The following is a 26,328-nucleotide window of genomic DNA, read 5'->3' as shown; positions in this document are numbered from 1 at the left end:
CGCAGAGCCGAAGCCGGGACACCGACTTTCCGAAAGCGCGCGGGAGGGTCCTCCTTCTCCGGCGGGGGAGTCAAGAGGGATCTGGCGGTGACGTGAGACCTGCAGGTCGCTGCTCTTGTTTAGCTGTTGTTGTTTAAATCATTATCCACTTCTCCCCTCCCCTCAATAGGACAGCTCATGCAATCAATTTATCGAGTACCTACTAAGTGCTTGCAGCCTGACTAGGCATTGTGGGGGATGTAAGACATTGTTCTCGCCCGTGTGCTTGAATTTAAGTCGTGAAACAGGAACTGATGAGCAGGAAAGTGCTCAGGCCTGAGAGTTAGAAGTTACAGTATTCCAATGTCAGCCCTGTCACCAACTTGGCAGTAAAGCATAAGTCTTGAGAGTGAACCTTGCTTGGTATATCTTTGGGCAAGTTACTTTTCTGTTGCCTGCCTTTCCTCGATCCTCAGAATGGGGATAGTAATAACACCTATCTCATAAGGTTATTTTGAGAATTTTTTAAATATTACGTATGTAAAGTGCTTTGAACAATGACTGGCACATGGAAGTCACTACATAAATGCCAACTGTTGTATTTCAAGTTGGGTAAATCCTTTTCTTCTCTGGTTCTATTTTAATACCGAGCAGAGGCCGGGCGCGGTGGCTCAAGCCTGTAATCCCAGCACTTTGGGAGGCCGAGGCGGGCGGATCACAAGGTCAGGAGATCGAGACCACAGTGAAACCCCGTCTCTACTAAAAATACAAAAAATTAGCCGGGCGCGGTGGCGGCCGCCTGTAGTCCTAGCTACTCAGGAAGCTGAGGCAGGAGAATGGCGTGAACCCAGGAGGCGGAGCTTGCAGTGAGCCAAGATCGCGCCACTGCACTCCAGCCTGGGCAACAGCGTGAGACTCCGTCTCAAAAAAAAAAAAAAAAAAAAAAAAAAATACCGAGCAGAGTAAGTTTGAGCGATAAGAATGGAGGCTCGAATGGGATAAAGACGGTGTCTGCCTTGATTGATCAGGACAGGCAATCCTGGGTGCTGAGGAACCTAGACAATCTCAAAAGAAGACGACCATTAGCAGAAATGTGAGTGTTTAGACCATGCCTGGGGAATAGTAAATATTCTAGTTTTGGTTGTTTATCTTACCAACCCTTCAAAGGCAAAGGCACTGGTTTCATCTTTGTTTCCGTAGGACCTAGCATGAGGCAGGTACAATAAATGTTTGTATGTTGAATCAATGTGAAATGAGTCTGGAAAACTATCTCGGAAGCGTGTCACAGTTCCTGAAGTGTGTTGATCATCTGTGCCACTTGGGAAGTGTTTTCAAATACCTTATGCAGGCTGTACCTTGAATATTATGATTTAGTAGGTTTGGTATAGGGTTCAAGGATCTGTATTTTTTAAACCTGCCCAGAAGTCATTCAGATGATCACATTTGATAACCATTGCTGTTAGAGTCTTTAAATGCCTATGATGCCAGCCTAAGATGCCAGGCTGAGATACCTTATGTGGAAGCGCATGATGTTATTGAACAAGAGAATCATATTATCATGCTCTCCAAGCCCTTGCTACTCAAAGTGTGGTCTATGGACCAGCAAAATCTGCATCACCTTAGAGTTCATCAGAGACTCAGAATCTCAGAACCTAACCCCAGACCTACCAAACAACATCTGCATTTTAACAAGTTCCCCAGTGATTCTTATACACATTTGGGCCATAGTTCTTAACCTTGATAGCATGGTAGAATCACTTGGGAACTATTTAAAATCCTAATACCCAGGCCACACTCTGAAAAAAGTAAATCAGAATCTCTGTGTTGATATCAATCATTTTAAAAGCTCCCTGGATGATTCCAATGTGCAACCAAAGTTGAGAACCCCAGCTCTAGCAATACTTAATTAAAATCAGTGTAAGATGAATTGGAGAAGGCCTGTTACACAAGTGTTGGGATAGACTGGATAACAGGTAATGATAGTCTGGAGAAGTAAAACATGGAAGGATCCACTTCACTGAATGGAGAGTATGCAGAGCTCAACCTCTTCCCCCATTTGTTTTTGTTGCAGTATTTTTTTTTCTAGCATCTGATTTTGGACTTTCTTCCTGCTGCCATCGTTTCCCATGAAAGAACAGAGTACTAAAGTCTTCAGGAGTCTAAAGGCTGAGGGGGCAAGGGAAAAGAGAAGGAGCCAGTTCTTCCTAAAATATTGGGCTTTTATCCTAGGGTGACGGGGATTCTAGGTTCAAGCTTCATGACCTGGGATTAAATTTTGTTGATGTACCTATCTTTGGCCACAATCCCTGTTCCACCGAATCAGATCCTTGTCAACAGTAGCATCCCCCAGAAATTCTGGGCTGTTAAGGAGAGCAGGGGACGGGAAGCTCTCCGCCAATTTAATAACAATGAGAATAATAATCACAAATAACACCTATATTGCTCTTATTAATGTACCAGGCATTGTTCCAAGCACTATATATATATATATATACACACACACACACACACACACACACACACACTCATTTAATCCTCACAATTATACGGGATGGGACCTATTGTTATCTCCATTTTACAGGTGAGAAACTGAGTCATGGAGCAGTCAAGGCTTTCCCAAGGTGACACGGTTAGTAGGAGGCAGAGTAGGGTACAAACCCAGGCAATATGACTCTGGAGATCATGCCTGTATGGCAGATGCGCCTAACTGCAGTTAACCTTAAGTATACCCTGAGGATGACCCTGGGTGCAGACGCACCTGAATGTGTGTCTAGTGTTCCAAGCGTGGCCAACCCAGAGATTCATTCCTTATCTATGAGGAACATCTGAGCCCCTGGCCCAGCCCTTGGAACATGGGCCATACAGGGGGCTAAGGCCCTTTGTTTCATGTGAAATGAATGTTGCCAGGTGGAGGTTGTTAGTGGGAGGGTGTAAGATGAAAGTGCTATATAAACTGCATGCTTTCTCCAGGCAGTGGTGGTTCTCCTGTCCAGCCTGTTGCCACTGGATCCCTCTTATGTAAGTTCCCCTCAACAAATCCTATGTCGTGTTTGTTGGCTCTTGGTCTTTGGCCTCTTGAATCTGGTGCTATCCTTCCTGAAGTCAATAGGGATCTGGCATGACAATGCCCTTAACCACTGAGATATGCTGCCTCTACTTACCTAAAAATTCCTGCAGGTGTGCACTGTATTCTCCTGTATTCACAACTCCTATCTCAGTGAAGGGCGTTAAAAGTTTAGAGGGAAGAAGGGAATTTTATATTTAAAAAACATAATTGCCTGTTATGTGCTAGTCACAATGTTAGCCACAGGGATACAGAAAGAAAAAAAAAAAAAAGCCTCAACTGCAAGGAGGTCCCCCCACACAAGGAAGAGGCAGAAGAGTCAGTAAGTGAGCTATGGTGGGGGCACTCAGAGCACATGAGGAGCCCTGGCAACCTGGGAGCTCCGGCCAGGGTCCCTGCTTTGAGTCCTGGGGTTAATAAACTCAGTCTCTGAGTCAGACCAAAAGTCCTTACTTTGTCTTAGGGGCGCACAGCTGGGCCCACCCGTTTTGAGTCAACTAAACATTAGAGTATGAAATACAATTTGAAATGCAGCAGCAACAATCTTTTTTATTTCTCCTTTGGCAATGACTGGTGGTCTCTGTTAGATTCTCTTGTCCCTAGTTAGATGCTGAGGTGGCGAACCAAGCTTCAGTTAAACTTCCCTGGAATTACAGATTTTACAGAATCATGCAGACATGAAAGGTGACCCTGCTCACTTTCAGGCTTGATTCTGCTCAGCAATGTCCAAGTCAGTTGGCAAGGAAAGCTACTGGAGTCTGAACAGGCTACAATTCTGTTTATTTCTTTCATAAAAAATCATGGGCAAATGGATGAAAATCCAAGTTTTGGACAATGCAGAGGATCAGCTTTTAGCACTCACCTGAGCAGGATGTCAAGGCAGCCAGGACTTCTGTAGAAAAGGGTCGGCTCTGGCATCCATGAGCGTACAGGGAGGAATGCACACGTGCATGTGTATGTACTTAAAGTACTGCCGAAGGCTCCTCTTGCTGTCTTTCTGCTACATACCCGGCCCCTTTAAACTAGATCTTTTCTTGAGAAAGGAAACATTACCAGTAGGCCTTCTCCCACTTCATGACATGAAATAGGAATTTTTAAAGCCCCATTCAAACATCAGGGAGCGGTTAACTCTTGATTATGAATATTTAGATTTCCTGTGTGGATATTATTATTTGCAACAAGCGTTTAATCCCAATAGTTTTTCCCTATCAGTCATTACATTTTTGAAGGGCCTCTCTTTCCCACAGGTCAGCGTTTACCTCAGCAATGGTAACTATTTATTATTTATTTTGTTTTTTGAGATGGAGTCTCGCTCTGTCGCCTGGGCTGGAGTGCAGTGGCACAATCTTGGCTCACTGCAAGCTCCAACGGTAACTATTTAAATTTGTATTAATCTAAGAAAAACCACAAGAATAGGTTCATTGCCTTTCAACCTCCTCACCAAAAGTCACAATGCATTCTGAAGCCATATATACATACATACATATATATAATATATAGATATGAGACAAATATGTATATTTGAGACAGGGTCTCACTCTGTTGTTCAGGCTGGAGTGCAGCAGCAGCATGATCATGGCTCACTGCGGCCTTGACTTCCTGGGCTCAATAGATCCTCCCATCTCAGGCTTTCCAGTAGCTGGGACTATAGGCGTGCACCACCAAGCCTGGCTAATAAGTGATTATTAAATTATCCTCTGCCTTAACTATTTATTGCTTTATGTTGTGAGTAATGGATAATTGCCATTGAGGGTATCTGAAACATGAGACATCAGCCTCAATCCCCACCGCTTAAGTGTTCAAATGACTTTACCTTAAACATTCACCATCCTCCCACTTAAAATAATCTCTTGCCTACTCTGCCCTCAAGGTAGTTCTGTTACAGAGAGTAACAACTCTGAATTCTTCAGGGCCCTGTAATAATGTGTGTCATCTTTAGCATCAGTTTGGGAAGTAATACACTTAATGTCCCAATTTGAAACATTTTCTGCCATCCTGTTTCATTCTATGCACTCACATGCCCCCCACAATGACATAAAGGCACAGAACAAGAATCTAAACCTCTTCTTATCAACAGTGGAATACTTTTCATAATCACTATACACATTTATTTAGGAACAGTGAGATTCCTTTGAATCTCAACAGTTTCCTAGATATGCTGTCTTTTTTTTTTTCTTTTTTATTATGTTACCATTTCTGGAATGGCTTCATGTTACATCTCTACACACTGGCCCACAAAAAAGGAGACTCTAGAGATAATGTTCCCAAAGAAGTTAACAAAGATTCCCAGACCAGGCAGGGCATGGTGGCTCACACCTATAATCCCAGCACTTTGGGAGGCCAAAGTGGGTAGATCAGGAGGTCAGGAGTTCAAGACCAGCCTGACCAACATGGTGAAACCCCATCTCTACTAAAAATACAAAAATTAGCTGGGCATGGTGGTGGGCGCCTGTAATCCCAGCTACTTGGGAGGCTGAGGCAGGAGAATCACTTGAACCCAGGAGGCAGAGTTTGCAGTGAGCCGAGATCACACCACTACACTCCAGCCTGGGTGGGAGCGAGACTCTGTCTCAAAAAAAAAAAAAAAAAGTTTCCAGCCCATGTGGGAACTCTGGAAGCTAGCACAGTATTTCACACTTTGGTATTTCCCCCCCCCTTTTTTTTAAAGAAGATAAAATATTACAGAGACATTTTCAAAAATCACACCTGAGTTAAACATTTTGCTGGAAAATTCCACATTAAGGAGTTAAGAACATAATGCAAAAAAATGGGAAAGGGCTATATACAGGTACTTTGCCACCGTCATTATTGTGTGTTTGCTCTTGTATTCTTCCTTTTCTGCCACCAGGAGAAAGGAGAGGGGACAGGATAAAGAGAAACACAGAGAGAGAGGGAAAGAACAGGCACTCCTGAGCCCTAGGCAGACATGGACAGACAGAAGGGCACCGGTGGGCAGCGCAACATGCCCAGAGCACCCACCAAGGGCAGCTCTTTTACGCCTTCTGCAAAAAGGAGGGGACCTGAAGGGCACAATAATGAACGGATTTGGTTGTAGAAAAGGGGGCGAGGTTAAAAAGAAAATGGGGTGAGATGAAGATTCCGTCAAAAAACTTAGCTGTACAGAGAAAACATCAAGGCTTTGGTGGAGATATCAGATTCAAATCTTTTCACAGATTTTGGGATCAGTTCAGGGATTGTGGCCAAGTTCAGAGTCAAAACTATTATCTCCACTTCCGGTGTTTGGCACTCCAGCCAAATGGTTGTCCCCAGAAGCCCACAGATGAGTTGGAGATTAACAGCAAGGAGTCTTTTCTCTGAAAGACCATTGCCACAGTGAAGCTGACTAAAATACTTGGAAGTAGAAGGCAAGGGCATAGGCAAGGAAGGTGAAAACGGTAAGCTCCTAGGAGGGGCTATATATTTCAAGAGCATTGGGAGTCTGCACTTGGTTCAATCACAGTTTGGATCTCCGGAGGCCCTTGCTCCTGAAGAAGGCAAGAGTCTGGATTCATTGATAGTGGGGATTTTCTTGCACTCTTCGGAAAGCAATCTGTCTGTATATAGAAGGCATGATTCCCTTCCTTCCAGGCGGAATACAGGGCCCGGTGGAGTCGGAGAAACTTTTTGGTCTCAGTGGAGGTAGGTGGGATGATTCCATCGGTACCAAGATCTGGAAGGAAGAAAGAAGTCAATCCTAAAGCTAGTAATGTGATGGCGTAAGGTGGGAATGGGGAGTGACTGTTAGCAGGTATAGGGGTTTTTGGGGGGAGGGGTAATAAAAACATACTGGAATTAGATAATGCTGATGGTTGCACAATCTTGTGAATATACTGAAAACCACTGAACTGTACACTTTAAAATGGTGAATTTTCTGGTATATGAATTATACCTCGAAGCAATTTTTTAAAGCTAGTAATGTATATTATATGGTTCTCTCTCTCTCTCTCTCTCAGTAGGGGTAGGTGAGGAGCTCCATTGTTTCGGGCTATGCAATAATTGGCCAATAAGAGCTGGCTGCCTTGCTGAACTGCCTGGATTTGGACAGGTGGGTTCATCTTTTCTGGCGAACTTAGGTCTGTAACCTACACATCTCTGTTTTGTTCTGAATCAAGGCAGAATCTCTCTCTCTCACAAGGCATCAGCTCTGAGAACACTTTTTTTTTTTTTTTTTTTTTTTGAGACGGAGTCTCGCTCTGTCGCCCAGGCTGGAGTGCAGTGGCCGGATCTCAGCTCACTGCAAGCTCCGCCTCCTGGGTTTATGCCATTCTCCTGCCTCAGCTTCCCGAGTAGCTGGGACTACAGGCGCCCGCCACCTCGCCCGGCTACTTTTTTGTATTTTTTAGTAGAGACGGGGTTTCACCGTGTCAGCCAGGATGGTCTCGATCTCCTGACCTCATGATCTGCCCGTCTCGGCCTCCCAAAGTGCTGGGATTACAGGCTTGAGCCACCACGCCCGGCTGAGAACACTTTTTAGAGTAGATTCTTTGCGTCAGGAACTGAAGCCTAGGAGGCTGCCTTCCTCACTGCATCCCAGGTGGGAGTGGGGGACAGGAATTGGCACCACTTCCCTCTCTCCCTGTGTCAGCCATGCTTGAAGCCCAGGGTTTTCTTTGTGCCTAAGCTCTAGGCTCACATCAGAACCTCCTGAAAACTGGGTTCCTCGCATGAAGCCCAGCAAAGGACCTGGCCCTTTCTGACATGAGTGTTTGGAAATTTCCACCCTCAAAGTAAGGATGGAAATTTTGGCTTTGTTGACATCAGCTCCTTGCCAGGATGGCTCACTGACTGAAGCTTCTTTTTAAAATCCCTGCTCGCTAGGGATAAAGTCCAGTCTGGCTGTCGCTCTGTCCTCTCTCTACCACCCCATTCCTCTTTTCCAATCCTATCTATGACAAGCTTTCTTTCCCAAGGCATGGGCCCAGCTTCTCACATGTCCCTTGGCCCTGCTGGGATGCCTCTGCACCCTCCCCTCCACCTTACCCTGAAGAGTTAAAACTGGAGGCGGAGTTCACTGATGCTTTGGAGTTATTTTGAGATGCAGTGGGGCTGCTGGCGTGGAGTCCTGAGCCAGGAGATGAAGGCCTGCTGTTGTTCCCAGGGGAACAGGATGACGTTACTGAGGATAAGGAGAGGCAAAAACAAGGGGAAAATAATACTGCTGGATCCCGGGACATTGGGACATAGCCCCTCAGACACAAATTTCCTGGTGTAACCCCAAAGGGACCTCACCCTCTCCCTACCCACACCCACCTGACTACCTCCTGCCTCATTAGCATCAACTTCTGCCCACACCCAGAGGGGCTCTCATCCAAATGCTCTCTACAGCCCAGGCCCTGGAGAGTGGTGTGGCTGGTTCTGCAAGTCTAAGACTTGCCAAATGCAAGGACAGATGCCAAAATCATCCTACTCTGGGACACACCCAAGGCTGGGCACATGCAGCCCCGGACCAAGAGGCGGGAGGAGAAAAAGAACAAGAAGGAAGAGAGGAGGAAAGAAAGGCAGTGCATAGGGGAGAAAGAGAACTTGAGGCCACCATGAAAGATTGCCAGCTGCTCTAGTTCTCCTGACTCCACCAAGAAAAGGTGCATGGTTTTCTAGAAACTAGAGTAATGAACTGAGCTCATGGCTCATGCCTGTAAGCCCAACACTTTTGGGAGGCCGAGGCAGGAGGGCCGATTAAGCCCAGGAGTTCAAAACCAACCTGGGCAACGTGGCGAAACCCAGTCTCTACAAAAAATACAAAAATTCGCCAGGTGTGATGACATGCACCTGTAGTCTCAGCTACTCAGGAGGCTGAGGCAGGAGGATCACTTGAGCCCAGGAGTTCGAGGTTGCAGTGAGCCATGATTGTGTCACCGCATTGCTTGGGCAACAGAGCAAGACCCTGTCTCAAAAAACAAAACAAAACAAAAACAAAAAGAGCAATGAACTGGGAGTGAGGGGACCTCAGCCCTGTCTTGGTCCTTGGCCATCCACTCAGCAGCTCTGTGGCTGCTGATTTGTTTCACCTTCCTGAAACTCATTTTCATCCTCTGTGAAATGGCAGATTTTGTATCTGGATTAACTCTTGTGTTTGTGTTTCCCAAACTGTGTTCTATGAATAGGGTGGCATATATTTTATTATCCAAACTAAGACCCTAAGACACTTTGAAAAGTGGAGGGAGCCGAGTGCAGTGGCTCACTCCTGTAATCCCAGCACTTTGGGAGGCCGAGGCAGGTGGATCACCAGAGGTCAGGAGTTCAAGACCAGCCTGACCAACATGGAGAAACCCTGTCTCTACTAAAAATACAAAAAATTAGCAGAGTATGGTAGTGCACTCCTGTAATCCTAGCTACTGGGGAGGCTGAGGCAGGAGAATCGCTTGAACCCAGGAGGCAGAGGTTGCAGTGAGCTGAGATTGCGCCATTGCACTCCAGCCTGGGCAACAAGAGTGCAACTCTGTCTCAAAAAAAAAAAAGAAAAAAAAGACAAAGATTAAAAAAAAAATAGAAAAGTGGAAGGAAGTACTATTGATAATTATGTCAGGACATGAAGCAGACACTGGGACTATCCTGGCCACCCTGGGCATGTGATCATCCTGTCTAGTTCTTTGAAATAATCAGGTACTTTTTGAGGAATAGAGTATACTTTAGGAAGCCTTGCCTTCCTTGGGCCTTCCATACAGTTCATTTTGGAATGTTATGCACCTGAGTGCTTAGAAGTGCTGCAGTTAGAACAAAACAAAACAACAACAACAAAAAAATACGCTTGTTTAAACTGTGCATACTCAGCATTTTCCAAATTTACTTGATCATAGAACCCTTTTTTCCCAACACAGATTTTAATATCGTTTGAAATGCATTTATGGGATCCTGACTTAGGTAGATACCTTTCAGTTCTAATATCCCATGTTTTAAAAGAATTCTGGTGTTATTCAGAAATCTCATTTTAAAGCTCACCTGTTCCAGGCATGGTACTGTGGACAGGAGGGACAGAGAGGGGACCCAGAGACCCTGAGGGAGATACCTGAAAAACAACAGAAGCTTGTAAATGTCCATTTCTGCTCCCTTCTCCAACTTCAGACCATTCTCCAAAGACAGTAGGTCCCAGACTCTACAGAGACCAAGAGCTTGGCTTCCTTGGTTATTTCCTAGCCCCAAACCTACGCGCCATCCTCCTTTCTATGGGAAGGCCTCTGGACCACATACTGGCATCCAGAACCAGGTCCAGTCTGCTCCGGAAGTTCCCTGGTGTCGACAGCCCCTGACAATGTGTATTGCCTGATAAAGTTTCTTTGGCACTGCCAAGCCGAAGGCTGCCTTGCCTGAGAGCCCCGGAGGTGAGCAAGACAAGCCTCCTGGGCCCTGCAGTGGCAGATACTGCTGGTTGCCTGCTGTTTCCTGGTCTCCATTGCTTTTTCCCTAAAAGAACCCTGCTTTTGCTTAGGACAGCAGGGTTGCTCAGCCTAGCAGCCTCTTTCGGGCTTTCCCACTCTGATAGATGAATGGAGCATGGACTCTCCACAGGTAACCGGAGGTACTGAACTTTGGTCTCTGAAGATTTTTATTTTGCCCTGGAGACCTCACAGCATCATCAGCTCTGAGATTAGAAAGGGACCTGGGATAATTTTGTTTACCCTCCCATGTAATTCAGGACCCTCCTCCTCACTGTTACTATCCTAGAACAAGATGTAATAGAAAGAATAGACTTTGGAGCCCAACAGGTCTGGGAGTAAGACAACTCCACAACTATCTGTGTGACTTTGGGCAAGTTATCTAACCCCACTGAGATTTGGTTTTCTCATCTGTAAAATAGCAGCAATACTTCCATTATATATTTTAATTAAGACATAATGAGATAATGTCTGTAAATCTTCCAACCCAACAGCTGGCAAAGAGTGTCCCAGCTTGTTAAATGCTAGTTCTCTCCCTTTCTGGAGGAAGAAGCTATCAACTGCTATATATTTCTAGATATTATTCAACTCTTCTTTTGAGCTAAAATCTGTGTATTTTCACTGCCCCTTATTCTTCTCATGCTAACAGGGGAATCTTTGACCAGGTGTTTGCAAAGGCTATTGAAAGGTAGCTCTGTTCTCTCCACTTTGGAAGATCCCATCCTAACAGGATGCGGCATGTACTCATTTCCTCATTAATCAGAAATGGTTTCCCTGTTTTCATTTACTTTTCCTTATACAATGAGCCTCCTCAGTAAGCTGAGGGCCTGTGAAGGGTGGAGACGGGTGTGGGGCACAGGTTGGGAGGGGTGGCAGAGTGGTAAGAGGTGCTATCAATAATCTCCCTACCTCTTCTCCTCCTCTCCCTGCTGTCACACCCAAGACATGTGTTGTTGTTGTTGTTGTTGTGGTTGTTCTTGTTGGTTTGAGATGGAGTCTCTCTCTGTCACCCAGGCTGGAGTGTAGTGGTGCTAATCACGCACGGTTCACTGCAACCTCTGCCTCCTGGGTTCAAGTGATTCTTCTGTCTCAGCCTCCCAAGTAGCTGGGATTACAGGCACCCGCCACCACGCCCAGCTAATTTTTGTATTTTTAGTAGAGACAGAGTTTTGCCATGTTGGCCAAGCTGGTCTTGAACTCCTAACCTCAGGTGGTCCTCCCACCTTGGCCTCCCAAAGTGCTGGGATTACAGGCGTGAGCCACCGCGCCTGGCTTTGTTGTTGTTTTTAAATAAATGATAATGTATTTGGTCATTGCGGCCAACTTGTTTCCTTCTGGAAACAGGCTAGGCATATGCAAACAGACATATATATGGTTCCCCCTTTTTTATTTTCTAGATATATTGTAGCATTCTGCCCACACTGATCTGCACCATTTTGCCTTCCCACCTGCTAATCATTTTATTCCAGAAGCAGAAGAAACTATGTCCTAGTCCCAAGGGACTGTCTCAATGAGACCTAAAGATAGGATCAGAAAATGTTCTCTCTCCTTTCCCTTCATGACATCACCAGTGTTAGTGTAACTATTTATTTAATGTCCTTCACTGCCATTAGGCTGTAGACTTCAAGAGAGCAGGGTAACGCCTGTGTGGTTCACTGCCACACCCCCAGTGCTTTCTACGGTCCCTGGAACGTCACAGCTGCTCAGTAAATATGTGTTGAATGAAAGCTGATGAGGAACGGGGCCCCTGCTTGGCTCCCTCGGCCCCCTCCATTTCTCATCATGTTGATGTCCTGGGTTGGTATTGAACCAAAGGGAGAACCTACTACTTCTCATCTGCTCTAAATAAAGTCCAATCTTGCAAGATTCCAAAGTTCCTATGACATGACCCAAGTTTCCTAACAAGGCCTACGATGCCCGACATAATCCAGCCCCTGCCTACCATTCCAGCCTCCTCATTCACACCCGCACTGCCTGGTGTCCAGCCCATTCTGGCCTTCTATGCTTCTTTCTGCCTACCCCACCCCACCACCAACCTGAGAACCTTTGTACATGCTATTTCCTCTACCTAGAATATTCTTCCCTCCCCTCACTCCTCCCTGCCTCCCCAGCTCAGACACTTTCCCTGTTAATATCAATGGTGACATTCATTCTTCTGGTGTCAGTGTAAACATCATTCCTCAGAGAAGCTCCTGACACTCTGGACTAGGTTAGGCACCTCATATACCTGTACCTCTTCTCTTAAGCCTTCATCACAAATAGCATTTGTTTAGTATCTGTTTTTCTGCTACACTGTGAGCAGGGATCACGTGTGCTGTTCACCACTGGAGCCCCAGTACCAAACATATAGTAGGTGCTCAGTGAATGCTTAAGGAAGAAATAATGAGTGAATATCATCTTGCCTCCAACTTAGCATGTTTAATGATCCCTTACAGAGTTTAGGGTACTTCAGCATCCATGGCCCATTATGATCCCACACTCATCAGCCCCTCTAATTTTAATCATGAACCCCTTGCTCTAGCCAGACTGAAATGCTTGCGATTTCCCAAATGCATCATGTTGTTTTATAATTCCATGCCTTCAGGCTGGGCGCGGTGGCTCACACCTGTAATCCTAGCACTTTGGGAAGCCAAGGCGGGCAGATCACTGAGGTCAGGAGTTTGAGACCAGCCTGGCCAACACGGTGAAACCCCGTCTCTACTAAACATACAAAATTAGCCAGGCTTGGTGGTGGGTGCATGTAATCCCAGCTACTCAGGAGGCTGAGGCAGGAGAATTACTTGAACCCAGGAGGTGGAGGTTGCAGTGAGCCTAGATCGCACCATTGCACTCCAGCCTGGGCAAAAAGAGCAAAACTCTATCTCAGAAAAATAAAAATAATAAAAATAAATAAAAAATAAAAAACCTCCATGCCTTCTCACAGGCTGTTCCTTCTGCCTTGTACACTACTCTTGCTAATTACTAATCTGTTCTCCAAACAAATTAGATATTCACCCTCCCGGGCCCCATTCTGATTTGGGCGTCTTTCCTCTTGTTTCCCAGGGCACTCCTATGGGGCTCATTCCTGCCCAACACTCCTCACATCTACTTGGTTGTAGTTTCTTGCCTTTTCTGGTCCCTCCTTTTCAGTTTCTTCCCTGATGCTCTTCCTTTGCCCATCTCGCGAAAGCTGGTGGCAAGGTCTTTGCTCTTTGCTTCCTCTACATAAACTCCATAGGCGAGTTCCTCCTCACCCAGGATTTCAACCACCACCTGCACACTTGTGACTCCCTAGTCTGTGTCTCCATCCCAGCCTTCCAGTCTCACTTCCAGACCCATAATCTCAAGTGCCCAAGGACATTCCCACATGGGTGTCCTGCAGCCTCGCTGTGCATCATGATGACATGAGAACTGAAATCATCACTTCCTGCCACTCCCAAGCCATCTCCTCCTGGTTTGCTTGTTCCGTAAATGGCAATACCATCTACCCAGTCAGCCCAGCCTGAACGCCAAGAGTCATCGCAGAGGATCCCCTTTTCTTCTCCCTGCCCCCATCCAGCTTTCCATTCATTAACCAAGACCTTCTAATGATTTCTGGAATCCCTCCCACCCTCTTCTTTCCTCCCTCCTGGGGTTGCTTTGCCCTCAGTCTTTCTCTACTGGCTACCTGCAGTCCCATCCTAACTGGCCTCCCTGAAACCCATCTTGGGCCTCTTTATCCTGCAGTCCTTTATCCTGCAGTCAGAGTGATCATTCAAAAAAGAGAAAATTATCATGCCAATATCCTGTGAAAATCCTTCAGTGATTCCCCCAAACTTTCAGTTCCTTAGCATTGTGGACAATCCCTGCACAGTCTGGCCCTTCTGATCTGTCCAGCCTCATCTTTCAACACTCAACCACTTGCAGTTCTGTGAGCTTGCCACACTGTCCCTGCCCCTGGGAGAGCTCCACCCACATTTATTTGCCTCTCATTCCTCTTCATCCTTTAGACTCAGCTCAGGTATTAATTATCTCCTTGGGGAAGCCTGTCCTAAACACCAGCTCCCAAGGCTGGTTAGCTGCCGCTCCTAAGTTCTCCTGAAGAAATGATCATGCTGTTTTCCATTCGTTTATTTACCTGCTCCTCTGCTAGGCAGTGAGGTCCTCTGGGACAGGGAACAAACAATATTTATCTTTGTATCCCCAGCACTTGGCACAATATATAGAAGGTAGTCGGTAGCTGGTTGGTGAAAGAATCAACAATGGCCGGGCGCGGTGGCTCAAGTCTGTAATCCCAGCACTTTGGGAGGCCGAGGCAGGCGGATCACAAGGTCAGGAGATCGAGACCACAGTGAAACCCCGTCTCTACTAAAAATACAAAAAATTAGCCGGGCGCAGTGGCGGGCGCCTGTAGTCCCAGCTACTCAGGAGGCTGAGGCAGGAGAATGGCGGGAACCCGGGAGGCGGAGCTTGCAGTGAGCCGAGATCATGCCACTGCACTCCAGCCTGGGCAACAGCGTGAGACTCCGTCTCAAAAAAAAAAAAAAAAAAAAAAAAAGAATCAACAATGGTGTAGTTTTGGGGAAACAGCTGTGTTCCTCCCTGACAAGGCTGCATTTCACCCATCTTACAGTGCTGAAAGACTGAAGGGCAGCATCGTTCTCCCCAACTCCCTTAACCTTCAACCATCATCATCCCCAGAGAAGAAGCTTCCCACCCCCACCCTCCAGGTACCATTTCTCCCTGCATGGAAAAGATATTTCCTGCCCCCTAAACTTCATAGTCTGCCTAGAACTTCAAGTTGTTCCCAGCCCTGGCTTCTCCCTTGAACTCCAGAGTCACAGATATAACTCCTTCATACTTACTCTCGGATGCCTTGTAGGTATGTCCAACTTAATGTGACCAGCCCCAAATTCTTAGCTTTTTTCCTTGAACTTGCTCTTCCTGCAGTTTTCATCATCTCAAAAAAAATGGCAGTGCTTTCCAATGCACTGCTCAGGCCAAAACCCTTTTAATCATCTTTGCTTCCTTTCTTGTATTCCGTATCTGAGCACATCATGCTGCTCCACCGTCAAAGTCTAGCCAGAATGCAACTGCTTCTCCTCACCTCCATGGCCACCACCCTAGGCCAAGCCTCCATCACACAGCCTGACCACTGTCATTCTCCTAACTGGTCTCCGGCTTCCACACAGATGATTCCCCACGTAGCAGCCCGTGTTAGCCAGCTCAGCCTTCTCTGGCTAGAGCTCTCCAATGGCTTCTCATTTTACCCAAACTGAAAGCCAGGGGCCTTTCAATGGCCTCCAAGACCTTGGGCGCTCTGCTTCTTGTTTCTTCTCTGACTTCTTCTCCTACTTTTGGTCCCCTTTCTCATTCTGTCCCCAGCCACACTGGTTGCCTTGCTGTTTCTTAAGCATACTGGATCTGTTCACTTGCTAGGCCCTCTGCCTAGAACATTCTTTCCCCCAGATATCCACATATTTAATTCCCTGACAACTCTAGGTCTCTGTTCACACACCCTTATCAGGGAGAGCCTCTCTGACCTCCCTATTGAAAGAGCATCTCCCCGCTATCCCCTTCTATTCCCTCGCCCTTCTTTAGTGTTCTTTATACTATATTCTATACAGCATCTCTTTGCTTATTTATTTACTGGATGCTCCCCTTCTTCCCTGCAGCCACCACTTTCCCCTCCAAGCATCATGTCCCTCCAGTTCTTGGCAGACAGCTTGGTTCCTGGCCACTCACCAGCCGGGAATTGTAGACAGGTGGTTTGATGGGTGTGGCCACAGGGCAGTTGATTCGCTTCTCCTTTTGGCGTCGGTTGCAGAACCAGACTCTCACCACCTCCTTCTCCATGGACAACTGCTCTGCAATCATGGAGATCTCCTCCGAGCTGGGTTTTGGGTTCTATAGGGACCGAAAGGACAGAGTATGGTCAAGAAAAGGGAATCAGGGGTGGGGAACAGAGGTCCCAAAGAAACAGGATACAACTATACATGGATCAAAAGCTTTAGAGTCAGACCTAGGATGAAATACTGGCTTTTTCACTTACTATATGTCCTTAGGAAACTTCCTTAACCTCTCTGAGCCTGTCTTATCATCTATGAAATGAGAATAATCATGCCCACCACATAGGATTATTGTGGGAATTAAATGAGAAAATGTGTGTAAACTGCCAAGCACAGGGCCTGACACAAAGTAGGGTTTCCACAGATGTAGGCTGTCTTTCCTTTGTTCATGAGTTCGGAGGAGAGGAGTCCATGCATGAGTTACGTGGGGCAGGCAGAGTCCCCAGAGCTGCTGCTCCTCTCTGTGTTCTTCCTTATAATCTGATAATCTGATGTCCTTCTCCCTGTCATTTCTTTTTTTTGTTTTTTTTGAGACGGAGTCTCGCTCTGTTGCCCAGGCTGGAGTGCGATGGCGTGATCTCTGCTCACTGCAACCTCCACCTCCCAGGTTCAAGCATTTCTCTCTGCTTCAGCCTCCCGAGTAGCTGGGATTACAGTCATGCGCCACCACGCCCAGCTAATTTTTGTATTTTAAGTAGAGATGGGGTTTCACCATGTTGGGCAGGCTGGTCTTGAATGCCTGACCTCAGGTGATCCACCTGCCTCGGCCTCCCAAAGTGCTGGGATTACAGGCATGAGTCACCGCCGCCTGGCCTGCCTTGTCATTTCTTCCTGTCCTCCTGCCTCAAAGCAGGAAATGAGAAAGCTAAAACACATGGACCCATCAGGACTGTGGCACAGCAATACATGCTACACGGGTGCCACTCCCTTGTTCTGGTCCCTCGCACCTGGTCTTTAGCCCCAGCCACTTTCCCCCACTCCTACACCCTCCCTTAACCTTGCCACTCTAGGAAGCCTAAAAAGAAGGAAAAGCCAGTTGTTGTCATTCGGCTAGCTGGATGTGGGCACCAAATCTTTGAGCCAAATATGTGAGGAATCTGCCGGAGGGACGGCAGTCCTGGAGGCCTGGGGCCTTTGGAGATGTGTGGTACCCATGGCGGCTCTGGAGGCTGGGATCTAAGGGAGCCTGGCTAGGTGCTGGTTAGGCCACATCTGTTTCTCAGCTTGCACAGGGCTCACAGCTTCCACTGGCTCAAAAATATGCTTTTGCTACAAGTTCCAAAAAATGTAGGTGTATAACATGATGACAAGTATTTAAATGTACACAGAAAAGAAGAGTAGAAGGAAATGAGGTCAGATGGCATTTGGTGATGAATATTCTTTTTCTTTCTACTTCCTTGTACTTTCCAAATTGCTTACAATAAGCATTTATTATATTTATAATTTGAAAAACATAAAATGTACTGCACAGAAAATAGAGAATTTATATACAATCCCCTGACTTTACTCCCTTTACTTCAGCTGGATACGGAGATACACTGTGTTCTGGGACCCTACAGCCCGTTCTTTAAATCTCCCGGTGAGAAAAACAGAGTCCTAAATAGATGTCAGGGCAAGAAGGGTCAGTGGAGGAGGAGGTTCCTGGAACCTGAGATGGCGAGCAGCTTTGCACTCCAATACCTGGGGGCCTGGAGTGGGATAATGTGTTTTCTGATTGTGTCCCAGGGCAGGTCTGAGGTGCTGAGGGGCTGGTGCCAAGCGGCCTGTGCCGTGTCTGCTCCCCCTACCTGTATGAGGCAGCCCACCCATGCCCACCCGAAGGTGCTGCTCACATCTTGAAACCTCTTCTCCAGAGTCAGGCGGATGTTGGTCTCGATGCTGGTCCGTTTCTTTCTCTTCCTTCCAAATACTTCACTGAGGCTGGGGTAGGAGCTGGGCGTGCTCACTGAGGGGTCTGACGGAGAGGACTCTGCAGGGACACGAAGGAGCAGAGGAAGCTCAGAGAAGGGGATGAGTGGCTGGTGCCTTCATGGATTTGAGGTCCAACAACCCTTCCCGATGGGCTCTGCAGTGGCATTTTCAGGGGCAATACCCTCCCCCAGCAGGGAGCCCAGAACAGACCAAGAATCCCACTTCTTTTCGTTGCACAGGGCAAAGGCCCTCCGTGGCCCTCCATTGCCCCCCATGGCCTTCTGTGGCCCTCCGTGACCCTCCGTGGCCCTCTGAGGCCCCCACAGCAGTGTCTCCAGTGTTTGGGGTCATGGCTGAGGGATGCCCAGGCATCGGTGGCACATGTGGGTGTAAGTGGACACTGGCAGGACTCCTATGAGTAACACTGGTGAGGCTGCTGTTTACAGATATGCCTGGATGTGAATACTGAGCGAAATGTGAAATGGGATTTGGAGCCAAAAGCAATGGCACTTCGTGGCAGACTGTTGGTGTTGGAGGCATTTTCGTGCCAGTGCCAATGTTTGAGCTAAGGCTGTAGGGGCCATAGGAGGGATACCCCCGAGGAAGGATTCAGGCATCTGATGAGGACTAGAACTGGTCACAGGGCCCTTCTCCAGAGATTCGAAGACCTTCGGATCATTTCGCTCGTTTCAGTGCTTCCATAAAGGCTGTCTAAGGGGCAGCCTGTGGGGGGAACTTCCTGCCCCCTCCCATGCTTGTGTGTAGAGGCCCTTCCGTGGGAGTAACAGCCCTGGCTGGCTGCCCCACCCTTTCCTCCCTCTCCAGTGTAACCACCAATCCACGTGAATCTACTGAATAGAGCCCAGCCCTGGAGACTGGCTCATTCCCTCTCTCTGCCTAGGCTGGCGGTTCTCAACCGGGGGGGACTCCGCATCACCACCACTCCCCCTGGGACATTTGGCAATGTCTGGAGAGATTCTTGGCTGTTTCAACTGGGGGTGGATGCTACTGGCAACTAATGGGTAGGGACCAGGGATGCTCAAAACATCCTGCAATGCATAGGCCAGTCCCTGGCAACAAGAATGACCTGGCCCAGGATGTCCATAGTGCCAAGGTTGAGAAGCCCCATCTTATGCTAGTCCCTGCTGCCATACTCTTCCGCTCATTATTCCAAACGTGTGGTCCCTTGGCTTATACCCTTGATCTCCTGGAATGCCTCCCAGCCACCACCCCTCACTGAGTCCTCCCACAAACCCCACCCCTGCAGTCAGGCTTTCCTGACCAACCTGGGTTGCAGTAAGTCCCTGTCTGCTGAAAACCTACTCGAGAACTAGCCAGGGAAAGACCCTGTGTCATGCCTGTGGTCTCCACCTCCCAGTGAGACCCTAGAGGCTCCATTGCTGTTTCCCTGACCTAGACTTATTCCAGACAGCAATCTGCATAAGTGTGTCTGCTCTGCAGACCCAGACTTTGTCGCTGGCACGTTGTTCTAAGGTCTACGCTGAGTGGGATGGGGTAGGAATTGAATGGGGGCAAATCCTGATGGACACAGACCTAAATCCACATCCTTCTGAGGGCTTCTCAATAGTCAAGCTGACACTTTCATCTACACTTGCCTGTCCCCTGTGTCTTGTTTCTCCATCGGCTCCAGTCTCAGGAGAAGAAAGGGGTGTTAGGTATCAACTCCCAAAAGCCCCAACATGACAAGTCACTGGCCCTTCCCTGCAGAGCCCTCTAGGGCCCCTGGCATCTGTGTTTGTGAGGCCTACCTGCATCATTCAGCCACTTCTCCAGCAGGGGCTTGAGCTTGCACATGTTCTTGAAGCTCAGGTTGAGGGCCTCAAATCGCGAGATGGTGGTCTGGCTGAAGTCGTTGCCATACAGCTTTCCCATCGCCAGCCCCACATCTCCCTAAGCGTGGGGACCGAGGGGGAGGAACATGAGAGGCGGCCTCCTCCTCTTGTTTGCCCACATCCTGCATGGTCCTAGCATCGATCACACAGCCAGCCTGAACCTTCGAGTGCTCACCCATGCTCAGCTGCTTTCCAAGTCTCCTCCCTCTAAGGTGAAGAATCGGTTTCTTTCTCTCCTTAGACTCTGAGTGGACCATGCCCATGTGCTCGGGAGAGCCAGCCCCTTTTCCACCTCTCATTCTCCTCCACCAGCAACGTCCTCAATTTCCCTACCAATGGCGACTGTGCCCTATTCTCAGAGAACTCAGGGACACGATGAGCTGGCCCCAAACACATCGAGCCTCTGGTCGCTCTTGAAACCTGCACTTGGGAAGCCCAGTCTCCAGCCGCTCAGCTCAATTTCTTCTATCTTTTCCCCTAAAACCAAACCTGTGTGAAGCCCAGCTTAATGCGCCTCTGCTTGAAGGTCTTGGCAAACTTCTCCAGTTCTTCAAGGTCACTGGGCTCATCGGCCCCTCCAGAGCTGGGTAGATGCTTGGACACCGGGAGATGCTGGGATGCTTCCAGGTGGGGTTCTAAAGAGGATCCTGGCAGCCCAGGGCGCCCAACTGCCTGATAGGAAACACGCCAAGCAGATCCACCACAAAGATCAATAAATAACAATTTCTGATTTTTTTTTTTTTTTTTTTTTTTTACTAATAGGCCTACTTAGAGGATGACAGATCCCTGGATACACCCTGGGTACATTTGAGTCCTATTTTTTTCCAATGGCATGGAAGTAGAGATTGAAGTTTCTATGAATGTATAGCAAATAACTGGAATATCTGGGTAGAAACATCAGGAGTGCAGGATAGGGAGGTGGCCTGAGTTTAGCCTGTGACTCACTATTTGAGTCTTAGCAGGTTACTTCCTTCTTTCAGTTTTCTACCATAAAAGGAGCTAGCAGGGTTGTTTACAAAGATTCCCAAAACAAATCACAGAACTGAACCAAGAAAAGGTTGCTTGCCTTTTTTTTTTTTTTCCATAAAGCGAGTAACTGAGGTGTTGAACAGGCATTAACTGAAGATAACAGGGAATATCCAAGAACTCGTGGCCTTCATAGAACTTTCCTGAAATGTCAAACTCTTGTGCATCATTTTACTTTCTAAACCACCATTTTCTTTCATGAAAGTGTTTTATTTTTAATCAAAGGTATTTTAATCAGTACCTTTATAAAATGCACCTTGATCTCATTTGGGATGTTAGGAGATATTCTTTCTTCTTCTTCTTTCTTCTTCTTTCTTCTTTCTTCTTCTTCTTCTTCTACTTCTTCTTCTTCTTCTTCTTCTTCTTCTTCTTCTTCTTCTTCTTCTTCTTCTTCTTCTTCCTTCTTTCTTCCTTCTTCCTCCTCCTCCTCCTCCTTCTTCTTCTTCTTCTCCTCCTCCTCCTCCTCTTCCTCGTCCTCCTCCTCCTCCTTTTTTTTTTTTTTTTTGAGACAGGATCTCACTCTGTCACCCAGGCTAGAATGTAGTGGCACAATCACTGTTCACTGCAGCCTCAACCTCCTGGGCTCAAGCCATTCTCCTGCCTCAGCCTCCTGAAGAGCTGGGACTACAGGCATGTGCCACCCTGCCTGGCTAACTTTTGTTTTTGCAGAGACAGGGCTTCATCATGTTGCCCAAGCTGGTCGTGAACTCCTGGGCTCAAGCGATCTACCTGCCTTGGCCTTCCAAAGTGCTGGGACTACAAGCATGAGCCACTGTGCCCAACCAGATATTCTTTCTTGAGCTTATTTTCATAGGAAAATGTACTCTTAAACCTAGAACCATGTTGTGCCTATTTGGGGTCAGGAATGAATCCAATCTTAAAGACATCTATCATTCCACAAGGATAGAGTGAAATCTGGGCCTCGGGGTCCAGGCACTGTGTCCAGCTCAGAGGGCTAAATCCACCTCTTCTCTCCTTTTTGATTTAGTTTGTGTATACTAGGGTTAACATTATTTCTTCTCCTCTGGGATATTTAGGTTTACCATTCAGATAGGCATCCTTATCATGAAGAAGGTGAAAGGACCAGAGAGAAGTTTAGGAGTCTTTCCCCCAATGAAGGGTCTTTTAGTCTGAAACCATCATGAATTTGGTTCTTATTTTGCAGGGAAGGGATGTGTGAGGAGAGTGTGGTATAGACCAGACCCTCAGGACAAAGCCCCAGTCCTCTTTGAACCTTCCTTTTATTTGTTCTTTCATTTGACAAAGACTTATGGGGCTCTCTGCTAGACCTTCTCCCTCCTCCTTTCATCTTGAATCCACTGGCAACCTGCACTGATTCAACTTCCCAAAACATCTCCTCAATCATCCCCTCTTCTTATTGCCACAACTCTTAAGCCAATCCTTTATGACCCCTCCCCTGGATGATCTTCATAATCTTCTGTGTGGTCTCTCTGCTACCAGTCTCTCCGTGCCAAAATACGATAAGATATGAGAGTTGATCTTGAATATTCTAAGATCTCTTCCAGCTGTAAACCCACGCCAGGAGGAGGTGGAAGAGCCACTCGTGGTGCTGGTGTCCACATTTCAACCACTAGATGGCGAGCTTCCCCTCCAGGTACTTTTAGTGGCCTCAGCCCTCTCTGAAGGCAGGGCTCTTGGTGAGCCACCCGGCTCTTAGCACAGAGATCTCTGCAGTCATTCCCAGCCATTCTGCCCAACCATCTGTGCAGAGCCATCTCCTGCAGCTGTGCAGGTTATTAACTGTGCAGGGGCACCCAGATCAGGAGAAGAATGGCAGCTAAGATACAGCTCATGCTGCTGTCGCCAATCTGTGCACCCTGGCATGAGACTACCGCTGGCCAGAAGGAGAGATGCCTTTTTCCTAGTTGGAAAAAAGGTGCTGTGTGGAACCATGGCAGCTCTGCAAACAACCCCTCTCCCACTGGCCTATATACGTGCGCACTGCAGGAGGCAATCTGGAACAGTGGCCCAGAGGTGAAAGGCACGGGCTTTGTGGTCTGGGACATCAGGTCTGTGGTATTTTAGTCTTCCCCTTGGCCCCTGAGAGCACCTAGGTAGAGTTCGTGGCCATCTTGGTGTGCCTCAGAAGTTAGCTGAGCCTGGCTCTCAGAGAAGCAATGCTGGGGCCTGTGCAGGGCTGGAGTTCGGTGCCTGGAGCATGAAGGAGGCTGGCCTGGGAGCTGGAATCTCTGGGTTCTAACTGTGGCCCCACCAGTGATACTTGATAAATTGTCCCCTCCCTCCTTGCTGTAGCTTGGATTTCCCCTATGCCAACGGACAGTTCCCTGCTGGCCCCTCTCCCCAGAGGGATTAGTATCCTGTTAAAGGGGTAGGGGGGAAACTAGTGAGTTAAACTCAGTGAGAGCTGACACATTCCTAGAGGAAACAGGAAGAATGGGGTTGTTTACCTGGGATGCCAGTCCCGGCCCAGTCTGTGGGAGGAGGAGACTGCTTTGTTGCTGTGGAAAGGGGAGGAGATTTGGCTGCAGACCTGAGTGAAAGGGGAGGGACAAAGGAACAGACAAATAAAATCCAGGCTATTTGAAAGACATGTGCTACAACTTTGGCACCATGATCACTGTCCCGACCCCCTGCCACCTGATCAGGTTCCTCCACCCACCTCAAGTCCCATGGAGAGGCCCTTCTAGCACTGCCAGGCATTGCCACATATAGGTGGAGGCAAATCAGATACAGGGATAAACAGACATGTAAACAGCAGTCCCCAAACCAGTCCTTCCACCTGCCCACCTGTCTGGAGAGGTGCAGAGGCTAAGGAGGGTCAAGAGGATCTACTCTGGGATCTGATTACCAGAGTGGAAGAAACCCAGGAAGGGAAGGGATGCAGGGTGGCTGCTGAGAAGTCAAGCTGGGGCTGAGGATTTTGGCTTTCCCTGCAGGAGAAGCAGCTGGGATGGCTACAGAGGCCCAAGCAAATCTGTGAGGATGCCAGACCAAGCAGATACGACCATGCAGTTCTAAAGGGCAGTGGGCCTTAGCCAGAGGCATGTGGCTAACCAGGACGTTTTATACTTGGGAGGGAGGGCTGAGAAATGAGGGAAAGTCCAGGGCTGAGCCTCTGGAAACTCCCTTGGGCAGTATGTTTGTTTTTTTTTTTTTTTTTTTTTTTTTTTTTTTGAGACGGCAGTATGTATTATACCTGCTTCTCCATCCTCCCCGGGAAAATTGCACATGAAGGGCTCTGCCTGGTTGGTGGCTCACTCTCCCAGCAGGAGTGGGGCCATCAAACCGCCAAAGCAGACAATGGGGTTGGTTACCCCAACTGCTTATCACTCAACAGCGCCTTGGGGTGTCTGTGTTCCCTAGGCTGTTCTGGGTCACAATGTACAGCATCTGCTGATGTTGACCTTTATGCTTTTCAGTCTAAAAAGTCAGGGCTTCATTGTTCATTATTAAAATACATGGGCAAGAAATCTCTTACAAGGAATCCTGAACTGGGAGTTGAGAGGCTTGGGTACTAATGGCAATTCTGACATGGCAGTTGAAATGGATACAGCCTTTTCACATGCATTATTTCAAGTGACTCTCAATAATCTCATGAGGCAGAGCCTTGCTATTATCCCATTTTTACAGAAGAGGAAATGGAAGCTCAGAGAGGTTCAGTAAGTTTCCCAAAAACACACAGTGAGTAAGTGACTTTTTGAAAAACCAATAAATTTTTCTGACTCCAAATTTGGAAGTGTCTTTCCACCACTGCATCATACACTGACCTAGCTGGTTATATGTCTGGGTCATTTTCATGTCACTCTCCAGTCTTCTGAAAACAAATTAAACTGTTACCTTCCCTTTTCCATTCAAGGAGTATGATGTTTATTGTTTAACCAAAATAAACACTTAAAAATTCAAATAGGGGCCGGGCGTGGTAGCTCAAGCCTGTACTCCCAGCACTTTGGGAGGCCGAGACGGGCGGATCACGAGGTCAGGAGATCGAGACCATCCTGGCTAACACGGTGAAACCCCATCTCTACTAAAAAAATACAAAAAACTAGCCGAGCGTGGTGGCGGGCGCCTGTAGTCCCAGCTACTTGGGAGGCTGAGGCAGGAGAATGGTGTAAACTCGGGAGGTGGAGCTTACAGTGAGCTGAGATCCGGCCACTGCACTCCAGCCTGGGCGACAGAGCGAGACTCCATCTCAAAAAAAAAAAAAAAAAAAAAAAAAAAAAAATTCAAATAGGGTCTCATTCATCACCATAGTATTCTGAGGTGCCTTGGAAACTAAGCATAATGACTCATTTGTGCACGAGCTAAGGGCAGAAGGCAGAGTTGCATTTTGTTTGGATTCTGGATTTCCAAAGCCTCTACCTGGGACTTGCCACAGGAGAGAGTTTATGCTTCCTCAATCACTTTTTTTTTTTTTTTTTCGGAGACAGAGTCTCTTTCTGTCGCCCAGGCTGGAGGGCAGTGGTGCAATCTCGGCTCACTGCAACCTCTGCCTCCCAGGTTCAGGTGATTCTCTTGCCTCAGCCTCCAGAGTAGCTGGGATTACAGGCTTGCACCACCACACCCGGCTAATTTTTGTATTTTTAGAGGAGACAGTTTTACCATGTTGGCCAGGCTGGTATCAAACTTCTGGCCTCAAGTGATCTGCCCACCTCCTCCTCCCAACATGCTGAGATTACAGGCATGAGCCACCGTGCCCGGCCAACCCTCCATCACTTTTGACCCTAGCTGGTGGAGATGGGAGTGGGACAGGCAGCACAGTGTGATGGCCAAGAGTATGGGTCTCAGCTAAACGGTTCTGGAACTTCCCAGTAGGTCACCAGAGGCATAATAGGACTACCTACTGCACAAGGTTATTTTGAGGAATGTCAGAAAAATTACTCAGCAGAGCTCCTGGCACATCATGCTCAAGAAATGTTAGCTATTTATTAATAGTTCAATCTATTTGCTCTTGGCCAGGGAGAAGTTCTCTGGTTGTAATTTCCCTGCCAAAGAAAACCTGAACACCCTTTCTACAACCTGTGGGTGGCACTGCTGCTCTCTCCAAATAGAATCACAGCCAGGCTTCCAGGCAGCAAGTCCGAATCTGTGTCCAGGAGAGATTTCCAAGGAATTGGGACTTGTCAGTACTGCATTTCCCAGGGCGCTTCCCCTCCCTGTACAGCACAGCTCTCCTCCACGCCTGCACCTTCCCTCTCCACTCACCACGAAATTGAGGAGGTGGGCCAGACCACCCAAGAGGAGGCTGGGAAGGGGAAGCAGAGAAGGAGACTAAGCCTGCAGGAGCGTTGCCAGGGTCCCTTCCTCAGACTCTGGGGTGGATAAGTAAGTCTTAA

At 47.6% G+C, this 26,328-nt stretch overlaps 1 protein-coding gene and 1 long non-coding RNA gene across 3 annotated transcripts in view; one reads left to right on the top strand and one right to left on the bottom strand.

Moving 5' to 3' along the window:
* Positions 1-40: 40 nt before the first annotated feature.
* On the top strand, positions 41-26,265 carry LOC105476351 (uncharacterized). Its single transcript, XR_984043.3, has 3 exons — positions 41-105; positions 7,000-7,088; positions 25,952-26,265. It is a non-coding gene; the product is annotated as an uncharacterized lncRNA (long non-coding RNA).
* The window catches only part of LOC105476350 (POU class 2 homeobox 3), an 85,842-nt gene continuing 63,011 nt past the window's right edge, over positions 3,498-26,328 (bottom strand). Inside the window, exons 6-13 of one of the 2 annotated variants that reach the window (XM_011732194.2) lie at positions 23,443-23,525; positions 20,477-20,659; positions 19,904-20,045; positions 18,056-18,192; positions 16,120-16,281; positions 9,983-10,049; positions 8,024-8,159; positions 3,498-6,713 (exon numbers count right to left, since the gene is read on the bottom strand). In XM_011732194.2, the coding sequence (XP_011730496.2) occupies positions 6,674-6,713; positions 8,024-8,159; positions 9,983-10,049; positions 16,120-16,281; positions 18,056-18,192; positions 19,904-20,045; positions 20,477-20,659; positions 23,443-23,525 (950 nt within the window). In that variant the 3' untranslated portion in view covers positions 3,498-6,673. The remainder of the gene's footprint in view (positions 6,714-8,023; positions 8,160-9,982; positions 10,050-16,119; positions 16,282-18,055; positions 18,193-19,903; positions 20,046-20,476; positions 20,660-23,442; positions 23,526-26,328) is intronic. The other variant, XM_011732195.2, reaches the window with a different exon arrangement.

The sequence above is a fragment of the Macaca nemestrina genome, chromosome 12 (assembly GCF_043159975.1).
Source record: "Macaca nemestrina isolate mMacNem1 chromosome 12, mMacNem.hap1, whole genome shotgun sequence".
Classification (NCBI taxonomy): Eukaryota; Metazoa; Chordata; class Mammalia; order Primates; family Cercopithecidae; genus Macaca; species Macaca nemestrina.
The sequence above is the reverse complement of the archived record's forward strand: the minus strand, read 5'-3'. Positions and strand labels throughout refer to the sequence as shown.